This window comes from Uloborus diversus, chromosome 7 (assembly GCF_026930045.1).
Source record: "Uloborus diversus isolate 005 chromosome 7, Udiv.v.3.1, whole genome shotgun sequence".
In the NCBI taxonomy this organism is placed as follows: domain Eukaryota; kingdom Metazoa; phylum Arthropoda; class Arachnida; order Araneae; family Uloboridae; genus Uloborus; species Uloborus diversus.
Window position 1 is genome coordinate 12,672,282 of NC_072737.1, and position 25,659 is coordinate 12,697,940.

The 25,659-nt window shown below is 36.1% G+C and overlaps 1 protein-coding gene across 1 annotated transcript in view; it reads right to left on the reverse strand.

The window, feature by feature from the left end:
* LOC129226260 (multiple epidermal growth factor-like domains protein 6) overlaps positions 1-24,991 on the reverse strand; it is a 46,023-nt gene extending 21,032 nt beyond the window's left edge. The window contains exons 1-6 of the mRNA XM_054860861.1: positions 24,886-24,991; positions 23,600-23,776; positions 20,323-20,442; positions 17,072-17,248; positions 15,648-15,758; positions 4,599-4,718 (exon numbers count right to left, since the gene is read on the reverse strand). Of these exons, the coding sequence (XP_054716836.1) occupies positions 4,599-4,718; positions 15,648-15,758; positions 17,072-17,248; positions 20,323-20,442; positions 23,600-23,776; positions 24,886-24,940 (760 nt within the window). The 5' untranslated portion in view covers positions 24,941-24,991. The remainder of the gene's footprint in view (positions 1-4,598; positions 4,719-15,647; positions 15,759-17,071; positions 17,249-20,322; positions 20,443-23,599; positions 23,777-24,885) is intronic.
* Between the last annotated feature and the right edge of the window lie 668 nt (positions 24,992-25,659).

Genomic DNA, 25,659 nt, shown 5'->3' on the forward strand with positions numbered 1-25,659 from the left:
GTTTGAATGTCTTTGCAACATATTAATAAATCATCAACGAATAAAAGTATATATACAGTTATACTATTTTCAATTTTAACATAAAGGCAATAATCGTACTTACTTCTACGAAATCCTAGACTTTCAATATAATCATTAAAACATTCATACCAAGCTCGTGGTCTCTCTTTTAGACCATATAATGCTTTGTTTAACTTATAAACACTATTGGATTTATCATCATAGCCTTGTGGCTGTCTTACATAAACTTCAGATAACACTTTACCATTTAAAAATGCTGTCTCGACATCCATTTGATGTATGTTTAAACTATGCTGACAAGAATAAGAAAGTAACAGCTTTAAAGTTTGCATTTTAGCAACAGGTGAGTATGTATCATCAATACTATCCTTTTGTTGGAACCCTCTAACAACTAACCTGGCCTTTAAAACATCCCCTGGTTTCCGTTTGAACACCCATTTCACATCTAGAACTGATTTATTCTCCGGTTTTGTCACTAGTGTCCAAGTATTGTTTTTGAAAAGACTGTTCATTTCCCTGTCCATTGCCTCTTTCCATCGATCAGCTTCATTTCATGTTATCGCCTCCTCGAAGTTACCTGGAATTGTAGCATCACAAAAATTCGCATCAACACAATAATATCCGAATTCTTCATGGAATCGAACGGGTGGTTTGACTTGCCTTTTCGGTCTCGTTTCACCTTTTATTTCGTCATCATTTTTCGCATTGTCTTTGAAACTCTTTTTATTACTTTGCCCATTTGGCACTTCTTCAGACAGTGTCCTATTATTTGTATTTCTGTCATCTTCATCACCACAGTTTATACACACAATATCTTCTTCAATAATGTCAACATGCCCGGCAACTATTATTCTATTATTAACCAAAACTCTGTATCCAACTTCCGTATATCCAAGCAAAATTCCAAACACAGCCTTTTTATCCCATTTGGTTTCTCTTAGTTCATCTGGTACTCTGACATACACTTTACTGCCATATAGTTTTATTTCTTTTGCAGAAGGTTTTTTGACAAAAAATATTTCATAAGGTGTCTCCCTCTGTACAGTATTTGTCAATGTCCTGTTTTTCAGATAAACAGCTGTTTTAACTACTTCAGGCCAATAACGCCGATCAACTTTTGCTTCTGCTAGGAGACATCTAGCCATATTTATTATTGTTCTGTTATATCTTTCGGCTGTGCCGTTCAATTCGTGTACATACGGTGGACATGGCTTTATCTGTATTCCTTTTTCTCTTGCAAAGTTATATATCTCGTTATTCATATATTCTTTACCATTATCGCATATCAACTCTTTTATCATTTTTCCAGTTAAATTTTGAACTTCATTTACATATTCCATAAAACAATCAAACACTTGATCCTTCGACTTAATGCACCATACTTTTGCCAATTTGCTATAATCATCGATAAAAGTAACGAACTATTTTTCCCCATTGCATCCAGTAGTTCTATGAGGTCCATTTACATCAGTGAGTACAATCTCCAATATATCTTCAGCTCTTCTTCTATTATTCTTAAAGGGTAAATTATGCATCTTGTTTTCAATACATATAGCGCACTTCATAAATTCTGTTTCTATTTCTTTAGGTATCCCTTCTAATAACTGATTTTTACACATAATGTCCAAATATTTAAAATTTACATGTCCAAATGTACGATGCAGCTTTTCCTTTAATGTTAGTGTTTTATTGGTAACATTCGCAAATATTTCATTATTTGAAACATAACTTACTATTTTATATAATCTTTCATCTTTCTTCGCTATTGCTAATAATGTGCCATCAAAATTATAAATTTTTGAGAACCGTCCTTTTGAAACTATTTTATGATTGTCAGTAACCTTCGAATAACTTAATAAATTTTCCTTCATTTCTTTAACATAAAATACATTTTTCAAAGTTACTTTCGATTCAATGTCATAAACAGGAAAAGAGACTTTAATATTTCCAACCTTTGTCGCTTCTAGCAATCTTCCGTCTCCAACTTTTACTTTAATTGGGTCCTTCAATGTTACTTGCTCTTCAAAATATTCATCACTATTTATTATATGATCGGTACACCCACTGTCCAGTAACCAGTTAATTTCACTTCTATTTGTCATAATACTTTCACCAGAGCTTGACATGTTGCTTTCAATTATTGTAGTGTGGAAACTTTCTTCTAACTGATTATTGTTTACACTGTGGTTAAAGTTCGCTCCACGTGCGCGGTGATTACCAAAACTTTCACTTCGTTCCTGATTATTTGCAAGGCTTCGTCCACGATAATTTTTTTAACCCATGCCATGATAATTCATTTTGCTGTTGCCATACCAACAGTTTTTTTTAATATGTCCAGCTTTTCCACAATTGTAACAAATATTTCCTCGTGGGCCCAATTTCTTTGTTTCAATTTTAAAAGCATTTGATCTTTTCATTGGCGCACGTTCGTCACAATCGTTTTTCTCCTCGAGCGATTTCGCTTTAATTTTGCTTTTCAAATATTCAGCTGTTCTATCTTTTTCCGGTAAAACGTCGATTAAATCGCCAATATGGCTGTAGTTTGATGGTAATGCTCTTAGCATATAATTCAATTTCTCTTGTTCCGTTACGGTAGCACCGGCTTGTTTAAAGTCGTTCACACACTTTTCAAAGTCATCGAAAAATAAACTTATATCTGGATAATTCTTTAACTTTACATTTTCTAAATTATGTCTACGTACAATTTGCAAAGAAGTGGAAGTTTTCAAATACATTGTGTCAAATTTCGCAATAATTTCAAGCGCAGAATCGCATTCATGGATGTATTCCAATTGCTTATTTGTGATAGCGCCATAAATATAATTTGTTGCTTGAACATCTTTTTCTTCCCATTTTGCTCGATCATCGTTAGCATTAACTGTCCGTTGAACCACTTCCTTACACTTTTTGAACTGCAAAAATTTCATCATTCGTGTTTTCCAATTAAAGTAATCTGAACCATCGAAAAGCGGTATACCAATATCACTACTTCTTGCATACGCCATATTAGTTTTCTTTCTCTTATATCACTGTTTCTAAAGCAACTTACTAACAAATCTTCTTGATCTTCGATAGTTTTCAATAACTACTGCTTCTGCTACCATGTTAAGTGAGCTCCGTGAATTTGTTATGGTGCTTGAAGAATAATTAGAGATCCAGATGCATTTTTACTTGGGTATAACTTTGATATACACCCCCAAAAATTACGCGCCAAATCTGGCATTTCCTACGGACTTTTTAGGGTTGCTGTTTCTTATTTTGGTGTTGCCAATTTAGGTTTTTTCAGCTTTTAGGTTTTTGCTGTTGCCAAATTTAGTATTTTCATATATTTTGTACAATTTTTTGAGTTTTTTTTTAAAGTTTTGTGATAACAATTTTTGTGGCAACAAAGTTTTATGTCAACAAAAACAAAAAAAGTCGCCAAATTTCCGATTTGGGGGGGTATATCAAAGTAGTTCCTTTACTTGTATTTATTTAGAAAAGGACAACAACGAAAATATAACGAAACTACAGCAACAACCATTTCAAATATAGTAAAAGTACTAATGTGTTGCCACAATGGTAAAGATAAATGTATCATAATTTAACAGATCTCTTACGCCCAAAGGCGCAGGTTCAAACCTGGCTCCAGCCGGTAGATTTTAAAGGAGCAGAAAATCCGCAGCGTCCATGTCGCATGCGGCATGTGAAAGATCCCTCGAGTACTCGTTTAGCTTGGAGTGCTTTTGGCAAAATTAAATTCCAAGTGCAGTTTTGCATCGAAGAGAGATCAAGTGTCTCTATCGAGCGAGAAAAGTGAGAGTGAAAGATCTCATGGTATGGCATATCCGTTGATAGTGGTGCTACATGGAAAGAATAGATGCTATATGGGGGATCGCTGCGCAAAAGGTAAGAGCCTCTAATGCAGCCCAATTAGAGAAAAAACAGCAAATCAATTTTCAGAGCAAGTTCATGCCCAAAAATAAATTGAAAAGATGTGCTTGAAAAGATGTGAAAATTTATTTTCGAAATTGGAAATAACTTTTCAACCCCCGGATTTTCTTAAAAGTAACTCTAACCACATCTCTTTTACGTGAAATACACCGCCAGCTCAGTCATTTCCAACCGAGGACTGCAGTTTCGTGCTAATTAGCACTCATCAGCCCGGCATAGGAAAGTGACTGAGCTGGAAATGGAAAACCTCTTAAGGAAACCAAGAGTGCGAAACAAACTGGTAGCTAATATAGAATTAGCAGACCAGACGAGTGACTGAAGCAATGGTTCGGTTCAACTCGAAGATTGAACGCGAGGCAAGGTATATTCAGTAAATTACCGCCCAGCTCAGTCATTCCGTCCTCGGCTGGAAATGACTGAGCTGGCGGTGTATTTCACGTATTTTTGCTTTAGCCCTGGCTAATGGGCGGTAATTTACTGAATACACATCTCTTTTACTTTGTAGATGAAGACTAACGGACTAATGAGAATTAAGTCAATAAATAAGATGCATGGCGTCCGATTAGGAAGAACTGGTAGTTTACTTGATTCGTACACAGAGTTGAATACGTAAGCGTAAGAAGTGAAAGGTCTAAAGAACTCACCTTTCTCACAGTAAGTTCCTGACCATCCATCAGGACAGAGGCAACGTTCATCGTTGTCGCAAATGCCACCATTCTGGCACTGACATCGCGTAAGGTTATCGTCTATGATCGCTGGGCCTCCTAAAATAAAAAAGACAATGTTAAAGCGCATGCATATCTCTTGGCTTCTATTGTGTATTTACTGACGGGCCGCAGATTTTTTTTGAGCAATCACGATTGCTTATTGCTTTCATTTGACTGTTTTTGGCGTTCCTTTGATTTTTCCCACCGCCACCCTCCGCACCATCACCGTCGACGGGTTCCTCACGATGCTGCACCTCTAGCGAAAACCGTCTCCAGGTTTCGTCAATATCCTACACTTACATGCATACATACACGCACCTACACACATATACATATATACACCTACACATACATACACCTACACACAACTACCCACACACTCATGCCTGCACACAGACACAAACACACATGCCTACACACACACTCATACCCCCCACACACAAACACACGCTTACATATACACACACACTCGTGATTGCGAAAAACATAATTTGAATTCAAGATGGCAAAATTCAAATTATTTTTTTTTGAGGCGGGGGGGGGGGGGGGGGGAGGTGTTATACCATAAGTTTTCTTTTACTTCACCAAACTTCCTATGTAAGTCTTCATTTAAATTATATTTTATCTCTATTGGCGAAAATTAAAACAAACAACTCACATTTTGGCTATTTTCGAAAAATTACATTAAAAAAAACGGATTTTCAATGAATACCCTCCGTTAAATAGCGAACTTCCACTTGCATTTTTGAAAGGCAAACCTGTACTGTTATCTAAGGTGAAGCAACAAAGGTAAAAGAAATTTTACCTATTTTACCTTTGTCCATTTAAGCTAATCCATTTTTTTTTCTTTCACCCTTGCCTGTTGAATATATTTGAGAAAAAGTGCTAATTTTCTTTCGCTTGAACTTTGTTTGCTATCACCATTAAAAATGCTAAAAATAGATAAATACATATTTTAAAATCTGTTGTTATACATAACTTTGCGAAAGAATGGAGTTTTAGGGTATGTGTCTTTTGACCAAAAGATTGTGACATTGACCTTCTGAATGATGCCCTCTGAACCAGATGCTCTTCTGCTGAAATACAGTTACCTGAGCATGACGAACCCAACAAGGATTTTTCATCATCCTCTGATTCTCAGACAAAGAAAACTAACAATATTATTCACTGCTAAAATGAAGGTTAGCTAATATGCTAATGAAAGATTACTAACACCAGTCTATAAAGTTTATCTAACAATTTAGAAACAGTGCAACAAACAATAGAGATAAAGGGTGTCCCAAAATTAACGCAAGATTTGAATTTGCCACCATTTTTTCCATAAATTGTCGGCAGCCATGAAAAAAGAACATTTTGACAGTTGAGAGTTTAGGGTTAGTAAAAATGGGGTGTTATTGCACCATACAGCTAGAGAAAGTGAAACATTTCAATTACTGCATAAGGCATTTCCTAGTCGCGTGCTCTCTCATTTCGGTCATCAGAATTGGCACCCTAGATCGTGTGATTTAACATTTTTAAATTTCTTCTTATGGGGTTATTTGAATTCAAAGGTCTATGTCAACAAGCCCACAACCACCCGTGCATTACCGTGTTGCGATACCGAGCGCCAATAACAGTAACTGCTTGACCAGCCTCAACTTTCATTATTTTTGAAACAATTGTTCAATAATGAAAGCGCGTTATTGTATCGTATAACGCTCCACCCGAAACTCTCAGCTGTCAAATTGTTCTTTTTTCAGGGTTGCCAACCATTTATTGCCAAAATGGCGGCAAATTCAAATCTTGCGTTAATTTTTGGGACACCCTTTATTTTATTTGAATGGGTTTAAACTAATGATGACATAGTTATTTTTCTAACATGACACTTGAAAGCAAAGTTTTTTTTTCTATGATATTGTTCACAGTACATTGACCTGACTTTTAAAATGCTTTAACAGGCTGCAAATATCCTAACAAGAAATAAATTGCTGTTCTCCTACTGTTTTCCATGTCTCACTGTACCCACTTATCCCCTACTAGTACAATTTATGTAGAGGGTAATTGTTATGTTACTCGTACAAAAGTCTCATTTTCCTGATTTCGTAGCCCCATAGCAACAATAAGATATCCAAGTCCAAAGTAAGATATGCTTTGAGGCGACGACAAATGAAATAATAGATTTATTCATCACCTCAATGTAAAGAACAATAATCACTAACATGTAGTGACTTTCAATTTTTGTACAACTCCGGAATCTGTACGATTTTCACACGCCTCATATTACTTTCTCTACCATTTTTGGCTCTGTCACGTGATTAATTCGATATGGGATGCAGTTTCGTCTACTGGTCGACTGGTCTAAAACGATTGAGCAGAAGTTCAATCAGTACGATAATCGTCTGATTGCTTCCCATTAGAATCGCAAGAAAAGCTCTTTCAAGATCAACACTTTTCTTCATTAACATGTGTCTCATTCTCCTTAGCGCGATAGGCCATTGGCGATTATCCATATTTTATTGATTTAACCCATTCTAAGCATGTTGGAAGAAAACTGTCTACCAATTTTGTCAATTTGTAATTTAGTTTCTCTCCTCACTCTTTAATTAAATGATACCAGACAGGAGGGAAGTATGCTTTACGCTAAATTAATCGTAGTTAACGACCTATATGAACGCCTTATTTTAAACTAATCTTACTCTGAAAGAAACTTACAACTACAAAATATTTCCAACTACAAAAAACTACACATAGAAACTACAATACATTTCTTACCACTTAAAGCGAGAACTAGCATCCTAATGCCATTGAAGTTCGCCGGCGCAACGAACTCTTGACGATCAAACAAATGCGATGCTCAAACGGAAAAATCTATTTCATACTGCCGCCTGGGAAGCAACGAACTGTCACTTAATAATCAAACAGAAATCCATTTCGTGCTGACGAACTGTTCCGTGACTATGAAGCGAAAATCTGTTTCATGTTAGCGACTAGGAACTGTCATTGTCATGCCACAATCAAACAACAACCTGTTTTACGTTGCCGACTGAAAGAAGCTGTAATTTGACAATCAAGCAGCAATTGTTTCATGCAGTATGTGGAAAACAACAAACTGTCACCTGACAATCAAGCAAAAATCTATTCCATGTTGCCCACTAGGAAGAAAACTGTCACGTAACCAAGAAACAAACAGCTGTTTCATATTGCCCACTAGAAAACACTCTCTTGACCGTCACACAAAAACTAGATTCACATAGGTAACTAGAAAGAACGTACTTGACAAACAAATAAAATCTGCTTCATGTTGTCGCGTAGTAAGCAAGGAACTGTCGCGTGACAACTAAGCAAAGATTATTTGTTTACAGTGGCGGATGGGGCAACATGAACCGGCCCTGGCATTTAGAGGCCAACCGGCCCCCTTAAGACTTGCTCTTTAAAGAGGAGACGCTCCCACCGTCCTTAAGTTTTTTTTTTCTTTTTCCAGATATAAAAGATAGAGCGGATACATCTTCTAGTTTTATTAGGGAGTCACAATTAGAATTTGAGTATTCAAATTGTGAGAACTGCGTTTACGAATGTGGAGAAAAATAATCAATAATACGAACACCAGCATAGTAAAAATTAATATTCTTGCTGATGATGGGGGGGGGGGCACTCCCCCGGAAAATTTTCAAAATTATAGCTTCAAAAACGCATTGTTAGACTTTTTTAAATGATCTTGGGCGATGTTTGCGGGAGGGGGTATTTGGAGAATTCCCCCAAACTTTTTCAAAATCAGAGCTCTGAAACGTATACGTAAGCATTTTTTTGAAACACTAGGGAGGAGAAGGGCGTTCAGGAATTCTTTCTGGGCAAAATTTCTCAATTGAAGTTCCCAAAGTGCCAATTTAGGTGACAATTGACATCTTTTGGGGGAGGGCTATGTTTTTTGAAATTGAAGTTCTTCAAAAAGTTTGTTACCTATAAATTGCTCCCCCCCCCTAAAGTCAGTATCTGAAGGTCTTATGTGCAATAACGATTGATGAGGAACTTTTCACGCGATATCGCGTGAAAAGAGAACGTATAATTTTGATGAACGTCTTTAAACTATCTTTGACAATGTTAATGAGAGCAAAGATCCGGTGTCCCCCCTCCTCTCCGGGAATTTTTTCAATTAGTTGTCTTTAAAATGCATTCTAGGTGATCTTAGGTAATGTTTGGGAGAGAAAAGGCTCGAAGGTGCTCTCCAGGATTTCTTTGTAATTGAAATCTAAAGAAAGGGATTGTAGGTCTTCTTTGATAACGTAAAGGGGACCGACAATTCTGGGAAACTGAAGCTTAAAAAACGTTATTTCATCGACTGTCAATGACGTGAGGGGGAGGAATTTTCGGAACATATTTTGGAATTGAATCCCATAAAAAGAAATTTGAGAGGACCTTTAGTGATGCTGGCGAGCGTGTTGGGAACAAAAAGTTTTCTAAGTTAGCTTTTAAAACGCAGTTTTTGTCGATCTTCGGTAATGTTAGTGGGTGAAGCTGTTCGGGGACTTTCATTCGGTAATTTTTCGAAATTTGAATTCTAAAACGCAGTCGTAGAGTAGATGATATTCGCTGATGCTACCAAGGATCCAGGGGCTCTTCTCAGAAATCTTTTCTGGATTGAAGCCCTAAAAAAGAAATTTCACACCACCTTTGGTGATACAAGAGGAAGGAGAGATTCGATGACCTCTGAAAAATTTCTTAATTGTAGTCCTAAAAACGAAATTTTAAATGATCCTTAAAGATGGGGTGGAGGCACTTCTGCAGGGATATGGGTGATCACTCTCCTGGAAGTTTTTCGAATTTAAAGTCCTAAATACGAATTGTAGACCATCTTTGATAACGATAGACGATATGAGATGAGACTGGGTTCCGATTTAGAAACTTCCCCTGCACTCTTTCAAAATAAAAGTTATAAACACGTTTCTAATCTACCTTGGAGATGTAAAATGAAGGGTAAGGCTAGAGGATGTCTCTCCATTCCGCATTCTTTGCAAAGTCCCTATCTTTTTATTAAATTATTGATACAAATGTTATGGAAAAACCTCCCCCCAGTATATCTTTTCCGAGATCATTTTAGTTCTTTGGTTTTCTTCATAGTGAAATTTTCAATTTCCAAACTAATGATTGAAGTTGCTTGAAAATAGAGTTTTAGATTCGTTAAAATATTTTTTAACATTTTGGACTGATGTGGTACTTTTCAGGGACACCAGATCTTCTTCCAACTTTATTTTACTTTAAATATCCTCCAGTTAGAATATCTTAATAAAGTTTTATTTTACTTTCGTTTTATACATTCAAACACTTAGCATTCATTACGTTACAATGTTTTAAATCTCCCTTACTGCATTTTAACTTTTTTTTTCTATTTAAAACATGCTTCGGCGGCCCCTATGAAACCACCATTATTATCTAGCTATTCATTCATTATATTAAATTAAAATTTGTCATAGGTTTTTACTATGTACTGAATACTTTTTTGGTTGATTTTTTTTTTTTTAATTTGTCAGAATGTCTCGAAAAATTTCAGCTGCTTTTAGTTAAGTAAATTATAATAAAGAACCGTGGATGTTCCTAAATAGTATTTAAAGGTTTAATATTCAAGGGTTGCATTTTCTTTCAAAATTTTGTTCAGAAAATATTTTTTGTCACGGGAATTCCACTTGATATTTTGTTACTTCTATTTAATTTTTTTTAAATACTGAGAAGTTTTTTTTTTTCTACCCCTAAGTTAAAATTGGCAGCCACGGTTCTACGTCACCCCTGGAGACGGCCCTGCCTTTACGTGTTCATTGTCCCCTACAGACTATCATTACAGGCAGCTGTTAGAGCCTTAGAAGGTCCTGGACAGTTATGCAACAAAGTTATCTTATCGGCCGACCGATGAATTTACAAATACACAGTAAAGCATCTTATTGCTCACAGCAGAGCATTTTCTAAGGAATTTTTACTAGGTGACAGAAGTTTATCATAAGAGTAAAAATTAATGAGAAGGTTACAGCCTTTTTCTCAACAAATGTATGCATAATCGTCGTCTCAAAGTGGTATTTCTGTAAGTACTGTTTGTTCTGTGGCGGCTGTATAGGATTTCTGATTTAAATGGAAACCGATATGAACAAACCTTAAGCATAGTATTAACTCCGAAGTAAAGGGGGTCCTGGGGTTTCTTCCCCGGTAATTTTTCGAAATTTTTAGTTTTGAAAACGCAATTTAGACGATCTTTGGTAATGTTAGGATTGAAGAGGTCCGGTGTCGCTCACCTGTCTTATTTTTCGTATTTGTAGCTCTAAGAATGCAGTTTTAGACGATCTTTTTGATGTTAGAGTGAGGAGAGATTTGAGGGTTCATATCCCAGGAATTTTTTCTTGATTTGTAATCTTAGAAATGCATTCTAACTGTCTTTCGTAATATTATGCGCTCGGGTGCGACTCCCTCCCACGCCCGTTTTTCGAAATAGAAACGTTCAAAACGCAAACATTATGACCAATAATTTTCAGAGGAGGGTGGTTCGGGGGTTATCCGGCGGATTTTTTTCTGCAATTGTAGTGCTAAAAACGGAGTTCAATGCGCTCTTTTTGTGATGTGACGTGGAGGAGTGATTCTAGGGCCCGCAATAAGAAATTTTTCTAATTTGCAGTCTTAAAGATGCATTCTACCCGATAAGGCAAAAAAAAACCTAAAAGATAAGAAACAAGGTAGGTGCTGTTTAATATCATCGTGCTATTGAGTAAAACTAGTAACTTGATAGGTTAGATATTCCTATTTATTTAGTTCTATTGAAATCCTCTGTCACTTTCACATTAATAACATTATAATTCAATTCAAATGCCGTTGTCGTGCGTTCTCAACTACAGTTCTACCATACCGCACGACTACGGTATTTGAATTGAATTATAATGTTATTAATGCGAAAGTGACAGATGATTTCAATAGAACTAAATAAATAGGAATATCTAACTTATCAAATTACTGGCTTTACTCAATAGGACGATGATATTAAACAGCACCTACCTTGTTTCTTATCTTTTAGGTTTTTTCGCCGTAGTCAGGATTCAGTTTTTTAATCTTTTATTTTATTTAAATATTTTTCGTTTTAATCTAAGATAGACAAAAAATAATAGCGTGAGTAATTTACGGTAAGCATTTTAGTTTGATATACAAGAATGGTAATCTTAATTTATTGCTATTGCATGAAGCTGATAGAAAATTTAAACAATAAAAGATTGAAGCGTACGTTACTTGGGCCATAATACCGAATCAATTGACACCTTATTCATGAAAGTCGGATAAATAGTTTAGGTGCTATAGTGGAACATACACAAATACAAAGACTGCTATTTTTTTTTTAAAGCAAATAAATCGTCTCATGCTACATTTGAAGTCGGTTAAAATATAGCCTATGTTACTCGGGCTATAATAGGGAATCGATTGACACCTCATTTATCAAAATCGGATGAATAGTTTAGGCACTACCGGTGATAATACGTAAATACAAAAACATACATAGACTGCTAAAATTATAACCCTTCCTTTTGGCTTCGCCGTAGCCGGGTGAAAAACAGAAAAATGTTCCGCCAAAAGTCAGTAACCTTTCTGAAACGGTTCTTGAAACTTTTTACAGAATTGGGAAATCTCCTCTGTTAAAGCCAGCCATGTCTCGGGAACCTCCGAGAAGAATGTGGTAGGTGGGTTTTAAATAATTAATTAGAACCTCGCCGCTCCACCAACAGAACTCCAGAAGCATTAAAGCAGACACGACAGAACTGCCAGTAAGAACTAAGCATACTCCTGGCAAAGCTGAAGCGATCCTTGACTAATTCGCTCTTAACGATACATTAGTCAGTCTGGACAGACAGTAACTGTGGTAAAGCCGACACACTTAATAAACAAGCTCAGTCAGTCTTTAAACTGGTAGCGAAAAAATATTTTTCACAGCAGTGAAAAGTCTGCATTCGTGTAGGTTTTGGCAATTCAGGAAACTGTTTGACAAATATACTCGATTTTCTCAGGAAGTGGATGAAAACCTGCGAAATCCCGAAACGTTCCACTGAAATAGCCTTCGGCCTTTTTTTTACAGTGTAGTCATCCAAGTTACGCGGGTGATTTTTCTATCGTTCGAAGATATTTTTAAACGATATAGGACTGTAAGTGTCAAATGTAGCCTATGTTAGCCGGGTTACAATTAAAAAAACGAATGACACCTTATTTATCAAAATAGGATGAATAGTTTTGGCGCTGCGGGGAAACAACCGTAAATACAAACATACATAGACTGCTAAAATCATAACCCTTTCTTTTGACTTTGCCGTAGTCGGGTAAAAACGAAAAATACAATAGTTTGAGCACTATATACCTGCAAGCAAGCATCTTAGTTTGAAACACGTGAAAGATAAATTAAATTAGTGTTACTACATAAAATTGGTAGACAACTTAGATTATAAAAGATTGCTCTTACTTAATAAGAATTAATATAATAATAATCAACACCTAAATTGTTCTTTACCTAATGATGTTTTTTCCGTAGAATGGTTACAGTTTTTGGGTATATTTATTTAAAACCCGTGCTAAAAAGAGAAAGGAATGAAAATGGTTAAAATCAGGATGTATAAGGTTAAATCAAATTTTCCTATTGCTGAAGTCTGCAAAAATAAAGCCTATGTCACCCGGGTCTCAGTTACGAAACGATTGACACCTTATTTATCAAAATCGGCCAATCTTGAACGATGCTGGCGAAAAGGAGAGGTGGAGGACACTCCCCTGGAAATTTTTACAAGTTTTTTTTTAAACGCAGTTTGTAGACGATCTTTGGTAATATTAACAAGAGCAGTGGTTTGGAAGATCCCATATTAAAAAGGGAATGAAGAATAATTACATAGAATAGCATACAAAGCCAGTTTTGTTACTATTTCTAAAACATTTATGATCAGGGTCGGATTTAGACTTAACGGGGCCTTAAGTTATTTCTGGTATGGGGCCCTTTTTGTAATCCGGACCACTTTGTCGGTGGCGAAAGAGGAAATGCTAAACTGTTTTTTTTTTTTTATTAATGACTATTGTTACTTTTTTTTGCTCTATATTTGTCTTTTCCCCTGAGACACCATAAAGTTATGCATTATTTTCTTTCTTCCTTCCTTTCTTTTTTTTTCTTTCTTTTTTTTGTGTGTGATATTTTAATATGTGTTTGCCTGCCTTTTTGGATTTCTCTTAAGAAGGGGAATAGCATCGAGAAAATGATGCAGGGCTCCCAATTTAGGGGTTCCGGGGATTCCCCCAGAGGGAATTTTAGAAAAAAAATATATAGTAAAATTCTGCAGTTTGAAGCCATATAAAGGAAGATTGGAATCAAAAATATTCGAACAAAACTTTTTAAAATTATGTACTCTTGCAAGTTGAGATAATACACAGTAAAATTTTTTTAGGGGTCGACACATCGATGAGGCAGTCGACAGAGAGATAGAGCGAGGGAGGAGAAAGGATAATGCATTGTTACATGTGCTCATGGACTTTCGATACAGCTAGTTTTTAATCACCTCTGCAACCCATCTACAAATTGCTTTAAAAGAAATAGGATACACAATTAGAAAATAGGTAGCAAGAGAGTAACATACTGCCTATTTGAACAATTCATAATTTATACTCTTAGTAAGAAATAAAATTGAAGCATACTTTGACGAACATGCATTGAAGCACACACTGAATTTAACATATTTTTGCACTCCTCCCCCTCATCAACTCCAATTTGTTAGAAATTTTAAAATTCAAGGCTTGTAGCTACATTTTTGCAAAATTTCAAGCATTTGAAAATGAAATCGATTCTTTTCAAGTATTTCCATTTTTTTAGGCAACTAAAATGTAAATCCGGCCCTGGAAATGATAGTATAAATAACAAAAGTCTCCAAAACATTTTTACAAATTAAAAGCAGTAATGGATAACTAAAGTAAAAGTTTTAGAGAAATAAGTAAATTTTTTTACGAACCAAACTTGCTCTTCAAAATCCTTTGTTTAAATAATCAAAATGAATTTCAATTTCATTATAACTTTAAAAGGATTTTTAATTACAGCTAAAACGTGTTACAAATGACTCCATCATTCTTCAGTCCTGTTGCCTCGAAACTGGAGAAAAGATAAATAGATTGCCAGTGCCTACAAGTTTCAACGCGCGAATCCCTTTCATTCACAAAGTCATAAAAAAGGAAGTGGTAGGTGTGGTGATGTTGGTATAATCCTCAGTTACCCTAAAGCAAAAATTACTGAAAAGAATTCCAGGAAACAATCCCGACCCTTCAGCCTTCGGGTTCACTCTCGGAAAAATACCTCTCTCTCTGCATCTTCGAATGAAAAACAGCTGTTTCCTTTCCGCAAACTGCTTTTGCCGTCCCGTTCCAACTAAGGTAGTGTTCCTGTACTGGTCCCTGTCCCTGTACCCTGTACACAGATGGCCGTGAAATGGTTACCGGCTATCATCAATGAAAGGGCTAATGAGGTGGGGTGCTAATCGATTGCTTAATCTGGCGCCGAGTGCGTGGTGGGCCGGTCCAGGACCGGTCCACATGGGAAGAAAAGGAAGGTTTTCGTCATATACGAGTCGACGGTTTTTTAAAAAAAGAAGGCAAGGGTCTTCCTAAGATTTTTACAAAGATTTGAAATCCGTTTACAAAAATGAGTGATCCAATTTTATATTTTCCAATGTCGCAAAGTGGTTTGATTTCGCATCTTTTAGGCGACAGATTTTTTCAAGAGTTTTTAAGGAAGAAAAAATGAAAAAAATAAAAAAAATAAAAATAGAAGAAATAAAAAAAAGTTTTTTTTTTTGTACTATTTAATTGAAAGATTTAATGCGGCCCAAACCGAGGCGGCCCACCGGGCATTTGCCCGACTGCCCGCCGGCCCCATCCGCCACTGTTTGTTTACTGTCAGCAACTGGACGCCACCCTGTGCTATCTCGAATCTCGATCATATGTCCACTGTAAGAAAGTTTTTCATCCTCTCACCTTTTTCACACTTGGTCCCTGATCTTCCAGCAGGGCAGACGCATCGGCCATCGGCGTCACAATAACCACCATTTTGGCACTGACAGCGTATGCGGTTGGAAGCTGCATCTTCTGGAAGAACATTAACATTTTTCATTGCACTCAGAAAAAGAAGATGGAGTACTTTAACATTTACTGATTATTCAAGATTAATAATTTTTGAAATTTATGTATCATCACATTGCTGAACTACAAAATGTCCACAATTTGTATTCTACCCAAGTTTCAGAATCAAATGAATCCTTGGGATCTTTTACGCAATCTCGCAAAGATGCCAATGCCCTTCAATGCTTGTTTCTGACTTCCTTAACACGGCTACTCTTGGACGACCGAGAATCATTTGGAAAGTAATGCCAGTTTCTAAAGGACAGACCAATTAAAAAATTCTCAACATATTTTTTGCTGAATGTAATTTATTACTTTGCTACGTAATATCTTCGCAAATTCAAACATTTGCCATATCTTGTGACCGGTTTTTAACCATCAGGATCATACTCTTTTACGTAAGACTATTAAGATACATAGTGACTAACGTATTTCAGCACCGCGTATTGAAAGCAAAATGTTACCCACCCTGAGTTTTTTTTAATGTTTACAATCAAATGGTATACGAATGTGTCACCAACTCCATTAATTTTAGTTCAATAAATTTAGTCTTTTCAAGAAGCGTTTTTTTTTTCCCTTTCAAAATTTCAAAAATAAAAGGTTTAGTATCTTAAGGAGCAGTTACCCGTTTATCATGGAATATTTAGAGACCGAATTTAGAAAAGCAATTTATGCGTCCAATGACAGATCACTTAAATTGGTAAAACTGCCCTAAATTTTGCTATCATATCGTCGCCTTAGAGCAACAGTAAGACATCTGATCTCAGGAATAACACTAAAAAATCCAACAGTAGCTCTGAGGCGACGATATCTACATCTAACATGAAACAGGCATCATTTAGAGACAGTTTTCAAGAATATCAGTATATAAAAAAAAGGTGGGTAATTATTTTTTTCCTCTAATAATATAATAGCTGTCGATCTTTTGAGAGCTTATGTGAAGCTAAAAGAAATCATATAAATGGGCCATTCCATGGTAATCGGTCATTTTGTCCCGCACGTGACGCCTTATATATTTCATTAAAAATAACACTTTTTAAAATATTAATGAACATTTTTTTTGCTGCTTAGCAAATTACAAACTTATGTGTGGTTTCTTAAGCAAAATATTTCGTCATTACCCTTTAAAATTATTACTTTTTTAATGAAATATATGAACCGTCACGTGCGGGACAACGGGTTGACTTTTTCGTGGAATGACCCTAATACATGTAGATCCTCCTAATAGTTTACGTCCACGGATACAATACCTCAACTGGATATCTAGTGACCTTTTTTACCTTTCACCTTCACACAATCGGGAAGTCTGGGCTGCCAATCACTGTCCGGGTAACAGTAGAAGTACCCCCGTTTCCTTCCATTGCACTGAACTTCACATACGGTTCCATTCATTTCAGTTGTGCAGTCGTAAGAGCCATTACTGTGTCCAGTTAGTACCAACTTGCAGTGACTGTTCGCTGTAGAGGAAAAATGAGAATAGTCTAGTAAGGATAGCAGGTTTTTTTTTTTTTTTTTTTTTAAGAAGATACAGTAAAACCTGTAACGTTGACCACACTCTTGTAAGTTGACTACCTGTCTAAGTTGATGGCTATTGCCAGGAACGTAATTAGTCCTGGATCATATATATCAGCCTCCATAAGTTGATCACTTGTCTAAGTTGACCACTAAAGTACTGAACCGCAGGTGGTCAACTTACACAGGTTTCACTGTACTAAAATAATTGCAAATTAAAATCAATAATAGGGTTGTAAATAAAACAGTGGCAATGTTGTTCAGAAAGTTGTAAATTCTCGAGCATATCTTGGCCTCAGAGCAACTGTAAGATATCTTACTGGGGCTCAGGGGCGACGATATGCAAACGGAACATGGGAGCAGTGAGATGGTACGTAAATTGCATAAATAGTCGATCCAGTAAGAAAAATAGCTGTTTCATGGCGTTGAGTTTTATAGTACGGCTCTGACAACATCAAGTTGACCCAGATTGCTCAAAATATCCCGTCGAGGTTATAGTGGTGTCACTTCGAGTCACAACGAGCAGCAGAAGAAAAAGAGTTTTGGCGACTCCCAGGACGTCGCCACGGAAACCTTTAGGATCCCAAAAAGCCTAAAATAGAACCACAAAAAGCTCTCCTGTTTTTGTTTTTTTTTCTGATAAATCACATATTGCTTATTATTCTCACTTGATTTGAAGTTGACGTTTTAAGTCCCTTTTTAGTCCTGAGTCTCCTCGAGGCGCAATGTCCCCAGGCCTCCACTCCCGTGACGTCGATATCCCCCAGAATCTATTTTATCTATACCACGACAACTTTACACAACCCATTTTAGACATCCAGCAGACAGCATCTAGCATCCAGCCCCTGTCATTCATTTGAATTTTAATGTCTTAAATTCAAGTTATGTTTCTGGCAATTGTGATTGCCGTAGGATTCATTTGTAGAAATGAGAAATCCAACGAGTAAGAGCCTATTGCAATTTGTTGTGATGGCGGAACACATTATTTGAATACAAAAAGTCAAAATTTAAATGAATGCCAGGGATTTGATGCTTAGAGCTGGATGCTTGATACCGTGCTGTTTAGTATGTTTTATTGTTTTTTAATGCAAAAATGGCTGATTCCTGTTAGTTCTTTATATGGATCTTCTGCTTAAGTGAAAAAAAAGCTTTGAATTTTTAGCGTAGCATTTTGATTTATTATTTTTTTTCAACACATCAATAAATATGTTTTTATTTCCCAAATTCGCAATGAAAACTGGCTATCCCATTGTCACAAGTTCAACAATGAAATAGGTTTTAATGAAAATGGTAAATTTTTAGAAATAGAAACGATTCCTAAGAGTTTATGTGTTATTTCATTTTGGTAAAATGCATAAACCTTGAGGAAATTAAATTTTCAGAAAACGCTTGGTTTGGTTTTTTTTGTGCAAAGACCTTAGTAGGCTTTGCTACGTTAGGAGGAAACGCTTAAAACGATTAAGCGTAGAGTTACTGAACCTTACGACACTCGGTAAAAAGCTAGTATCTAAATATATAGCTAGTTTATACTCGTGCAAAAGTTATTATATTTTTATTTAATTTGAAAGATTTGCAAGTGCAACTTGCGACATTCATTTCATATCGGTTTTTCAGAAAATATCTCGGAAAACAGAAAAGCCAGTACAGTAGAGTCCTGGAAACTTGTCACTAAAAAACCTGAACGAATCCATAACTCTCGGGCAGGGTTGGCAAAAACCCGGGTTTTTTTTTTAAAGCCCATGGACCCAGGGTTTTTTGGGTTTTTTAAATAAAACCCAAAAAAACCCAACTAAAGTTGGGTTTTTAAAAGAAATGTGGATTTTTTTGTCTTTTTTTTTAGGGAAAATGTGGGGGTACTTGTAGCATATTGTAGCGTAAGTGTATAGACAAAGTGCAAAAATTGTCTTCGGGTAAAAAAAGCTGGAAAACTAGTTAAAATTCAGCATATTCTGAAGAAAAGTATAAAAGACTACAAAACCCAAGAATGGTGAAGCTTCAGATTTTTTTTAGTTTTCATTATTACCAACAGTTAAGGCAAAGTTACTTCTCGAGTGATAAAATCTATTGTTCGTTTTTAATTACTACATTTTTTTTTTTGCATTTTACTTTATTGTATATCATTTTGTTAAGCAAAACTACTGTAGAACCTCAAGTAGTTTAAATCAGTTTTTACTGAATTCCAGCTTAATCAACGCATTTCTTTGAATTGAATGTTGCCTGTTTTTCTACTTCTGTGTACAGAGTAAGAAATATTAAACTTTTTCGAAGATAATGAAAATACTGTACATCCTGTTCTGTTTTCTGTTGACCGTTTGAAAAGTCTGTTAATTTCTAAAAATATACCTTGTGTTTATTCGAGATTTGTGACGTGTTGGTTTGCAGAAAATAATTCACCTGAAAGCCTTTTAACTAGAGTAGTTTCCTCTGTACAATCTACAAATATTGAGGAAATCAGACGAGACAGGACTCAGTCAAGATGATTTGAGTTATTTATTGACCAGTTAAAGAAAAAAGTTAAATATATTTATTTAAAATCTTTGAAGTGTTTTTTTTAATGCTGTTAAGTGTTAAGAAATACTCTTAAAGTTCAAAATTCATTTTTTGTGTTCATTGTCTGTGATGAAGAACAAATAAAAAAGAAATTTAAATTATGAAAGTATTTAAATTAATTTTTTTTTTTTTTTTTTTAACTTCTCAGAAAATTTGAAAAAACCCAAAAGTGGGCTAAATAATGGGTTTTTTTAAATGGGTTTTTTTTTCAAAAAAATCCATTGGGTCCAACCCAATTGGGTCCAATTCGGCCAACCCTGCTCTCGGGCACACCCGGACAGAGTGAAAAATCCCGTTGCGTGAGCATTCCCAATAACCTAACATTGTCACAAACTCGGTCCCTCTTCGGTCCACCTTACTCCGAATGTTCGGGACTGTATTATTGGAGGTCAAGTTTGTGTTAGAATAAACTAAAGTGAAGAAGGAACGGAGGAAAAAAAATATAAAAGACACAGGAAGCCACACTCACACTGTTCACACTTAACACCAGACCATCCAGCAAGGCAGACGCAGCGTCCATAAGCATCACACGTGCCTCCGTTTTGACATTGGCATCGTCTACGATCAGCGTTTATGACAGTTGCATCCCCTAAAAAGAAGCAACAAGAAAACGTACATACACACACACAGTACGGATTTTAATATTCAAAAGTTCTTGAACATTTATATTTCTCTTTAACTGGCGCGTCATTTCACACAGCACTGAAGTGAGTATTATGAAACTATCATAAAGTATTCTCTTAAATTTTGGTTCCAAGATTAGTTACATTTTAAGAGACAGCAGAAGTATTTTTTTTTTCGGTAGAAATTACTTCGATATTTTGAGAGCGATCCTCTTTAATTCAGATGCGTAAAACGAATGTTTTTTTACTTCATAAACACTGTTAAAACTACAGGTTGCGTTTGGCACTTTTCAGGGGTGAAAAGCTTGTTCACAAGCGACACCCAATATGGAGCCGAAATGGCACCTCTTATTTGGGTGAAAAACAGGCACCTTCTAAAAGATAATCAGCTGGGGTGACCAGAAAGAACCTTCTGAGAGAAAAATGGCACCCTTACTGATTTCTACTGTAGATCCTACTCCCCCCTCTTCCGTATAGTGTGTGTTTTTGAATACAGTTGTGTAGTTGTTCTTTTTTTTTACATATATCTAGTTTTTAATCATGATATTCTACGTTTTGGACATTTTTCACATTGAATTAAGCACTGGAAAAAGATTAAAACTTGTAATTACAGCATTTGATCATATTTCAGAGTTTTCAACATAGTTAAGAAGCGTTGCTTTAATTCATCTGATCGTGCTCTAACTCAGTGTTTCTCATCCTCTTTTGACCCACGACAGGTAAAAGCAAAAGAAAGGAATTACGGACCAGTGAAATTTTTATCCTTTTCTTTAAATTAATAAAATAAATAATAATAATGAAAATAACAACTCTGGGGCCGTTTAAAACGTGTCAAAAAATTCTGCGTATTGATGAAGTTTTTTTTTTTCAGTAATATTAAAAATAAATAAAACAATAAATATCTACCCCCTTTACTTGGTATCAAAGAGCTGTCACAAACATATTTAAATTTAAAGACTAGAAGTTTTTCGCCACTTTTAAAAACCAAAAGAAATTTCTAACGCTATATTATCGGCTTCACAAAATAACACCAATACCGCTAACAGGAAATGATTCAAACACTTGAATGAAAAAAAAAAAAAAAAAAAAAACTAGACGGAACGAGTTTTATTTTTTAGTTCATTTTTTCCCGCTTGCTATTCTGTTTTATAATCTACGAAGCAAAAGAATCATTTTTTTCATTATTTCATCTCACTTAATGATTATTATCTTACTGCTGGTCAATAATGTGGTGGTTAAACGTTGCTTATCGAGTACTCAAGAAAATAATGATAGATATTTTTAGTATCGATTTGAATGTTGGAAATAGCAATACAGTAACCGTTAAACAATAAAAAGCAGTAAACGTACTTTTAAAAACACTTAACTATGTTTGAAAGCCCTGAAAGCTACAAAGTGATCAAAAACTGTACTTACTTGTTATTTTGGAGTTGAATCCTCGAAAGTTTTAATCCTAGAAGAGTTTTAATCCAATATTTTACTTAATTCAATGTGAACGTAACATCAAGCTACTGATCCTGCGTCCGCCATATTGAAGTGGTTGAATGAATGTCTAAGTTAGCGCGCATGCGTAACGATTCATTCTGCGATTGCCTGCTGTTTTCGCACCCCTGCTGCGTTTCCTGGCTAGTGTGGCACCCTTCGGTACCATGCCTTCACCTTAGGGGGAATATATTCTCTCGTCTGGAACCCCTGGTTTTAACAGTGTAGACGAGAAGAAGGTAATCTGGAATACCATTTGCATTTCTATAAAAAAAAAACTAGTTGGTTTTCGGATAAAAAATCTCCAAATCACTATCAGCCTATACTAGAACTACTGTAGCGAACTGTCACTTGTAAAAAAAGTACTATTAATTATGTTGCCACGAAAAAACATGTTTTTAAAAAATGGCAAATGAAGGGTAATATGGAATAGGTGGTTTAAAACATTGAGAAACTTCGAACGTTACGTTTCTTCCGTGTTCATGGAGCATGTTTTTCATTCTTCATTATCTCTCAGGTGATGCCATTGCTCTTTTCTATGTATGGTGAGTAGGTTGCTGAGATATAGCTTTCCTGGCTGTATTTGCTTTCTATTTTCTTGAAAGTACTGCCGCAAGTACTCTTATATTGGGTTAAACGTATCGGGGACAACTACGTCAGGGCTCTTGACAGGACAGGTTTACGTCGGAGATTGCGTAATACCTGGTGCTCAGTAATACTGCTGTGCAAAGCACAAAAGTTGTATCTGAACTTCTTATCAAAGTTGAGTTATTGTCAACCGAGGTGGTTCTTTATAGCATGTTTTGCCTACACACCATGTTTTGGGCTCATTTTTTAATAGAAATATTAAAAAAAAAAAACTCTGATAAAGGGAACCTGCATCAAATTTACGGAAGCGTCAAACAATAAAAAGGAGTTTCTCAGTTTGAGCTAAGTTTTAAATACGATTTTTGAGCTTAGCACGGTGAAGTATCTATCACACCAGCTTGGAAAATGAATCTTTAAGCTGATGAACAAAACATTTTCCACTAAAAACACTTTGTAAGAAACTGCAACTCTTTTGGTGTGTATTATGAATAATATCGGTGTTCACGTCACATGTGTACTAGTAATTTGAATACACTTTATTTCAAGTAAAAAATGTTTATTTCAGCCAATAGAAGAGCAACAAGGCTTCCTCGTGATACAGACTCTCCCACTTAATGTGGTCGCAGTCTCACTTTCACACGAAGTGTAGAGAAAAAAAGCCTCGCATGGTAGAGGAAAACTACGAACAGTTTTGAAATCAGGATTCTTATTTTACTTCAAAACAACTCAAAACTCTAACTCACTAAGATTAATTTAAAATTTGCTCCTTAGTGTAATTTATATCTGTGCAAGAATGGTTGCAAAAATTATCTTAAAATCTGCTTTCCAGTGTAGTTTATGTCTACGTAAAAATGGATGCATATAGGATTTTAGGGTCGCCAAAAATCAAGACGGGCCCCTTGTCTGTTCGACCGCGAATCCCCCCCCCCCCCAATAACACATAATGCTGTGTATCTAAGTCGGGTTCCCTCAAAGGCTGGGCCTTTAGCTTCCGACTAGGCTGACATGGCCTCTCGTCGGACCTGTTTTAAGATATCTATAAGGATCATTTACCTTTGGCTTGGACACAATGCGGTAGTCTGGGCTCCCATTGTCTGCCCGGGTAGCAGAAGTACCGCCCTTGACGTTTTCCGTCACAAACAACATCACATTTTTTACCATTCATTTCCATGGTGCAGTTATAAGAACCAGAACCTTCTCCAGTGAGAGACAGCTCGCACAGGCCACTCGCTACCAAAGAAAGAGAAAAAAAATAACTTCAAACTAAAAAAATACCTCCACGTGGTGTACCCTGGGCAACGTTTTATACTGCAAAATGATCTACAACTCTGGCCATGCTGCACCTCCGCAAATACCCTGCTCTTCCACGGACTTCAATTTGGGAGCGTTATTGGGTGGTGAGAGCTGCCCGGAATTTATAGATTTTGGGAAGACCGGGGCACGTTTACGCGGATTTTTTTCAATGAATTTTCTAATTTTTATGCTTTAACTTAGGAAATTTTAGAGATTCGGATTTTATGAAGCAGTTAATGGAGTCAAAATTGGCATGTTCAGTTGTTGCTATTTTTTTAACCGTTAAAAAAAAATATTTTTGAGTCCAAGTCGTGAACTTGTCCCGGACACGGGGTACGTTTACGCATATTTATTTTGGCAACCTAACATGGTTCGGTTAGAGTTTAAAACATAATGTCTTACCATCGTTAAAATAAAGCAAACTTATTACTGATTGAATAGTGTATAAAGTAAAAGTTGAACGGGCATGAAAACAGCACTATATGATTATAACCTATAAGATACGAATTCGAAACTCAATTACAAAATAAATGGTGATTTTTGAGACTAAATAGCCAAAAAATACTAAAAAGGTTTAAGACAGTTCGGAGCGAGAAAAGCGTCAGGGCACGTTAAGAAGTAAGACACCGTAAGAACGTACGGAAAGGAGGTGCTCCGACGTCAACGCGCCCTAAGTACACGACTATGTACCGCCCTATGTTCAGTAAGTTACCGCCTAATAGGGCCTTAACTTACTGAAAATACCATGCCTTGCCTTCAATCTTCGAGTTGAACCGAACCTTTGCTTCGGCTACTCGTCTAGTCAGTGCTAATTCTATATTAGCTACCAGTTTGTTTGGCACTCTTGGCTTCCTTAAGAGGTTTTCCACCTCCAGCTTAGTCACTTTCCTATGCCGGGCTGATGAGTGCTAATAAGCACGAAACTGCAGTCCTCGGCTGGAATTGAATGAGCTGGCGGTGTATTTCATGTACAAGTTAATTGTTTCGAACTGTTTCAAAACGGAGGTTTAAAAAAAAATTTGTACTTTGAACAAACTATTACTTACAAACACAAACCGGAAAGGTCTGTGTAGGTGACCATCTTCCCTGTTCACACGTCATCTCTATTTCGTGTTCTCCTTCCCTGCCTTTAAAGACGTAGCCGGTGATGCATTTCCCACGGCACGTCCTATATTGGAACAGAAAAACGTACTTGAACAGTCCTGTTGAAACACAAAGATAATTTGAACAACTCTGTTGGAACATAAAGACTCATTCGAATGTTGGAACATAAAGACTTGTTTGTATAATCCTGTTGGAACCCAGTCTTATTTGAACAGTTTTCGTGCAACACAAATACACATTTCGTGCTGTAGATCTCACTGATAACACACTCACAGTAGCGAGACACCTGCATGGCCATGTGACAAGTGATTCAGAGCTGCCAAGTTAGAAACAGGAAAATTATCGCTCATTCGCATATTTACCCCTATTGCATACAAGTTCCGATCTCCCCTACGATTGTTGACTCTGATTCCAAATATAAGACTTCGAGGTTGTACACATAATTTCTCCGTGGAGTGCTCTTAATAGACATGGCTACTTTTCAAAGCTGCCTAGGAACTAGTAGAAGCAAGCTGTCTATTCTTTTACCAGAGGCAAGACAGTCTGACCAGCAAATGAGCACTTAGAACAAGTTCATTTTCAGAAAGCTATGTTATAGTTTAGTATGTAACGTTAAAAACATTTTTGTTGATATGTGTGATGATTGGAAAAAAAACTGGGAGAACTTTGTTGGGGTCCCTTTTGGTTTTAAAGGGCTCAAATGAAAAAAAAAAATG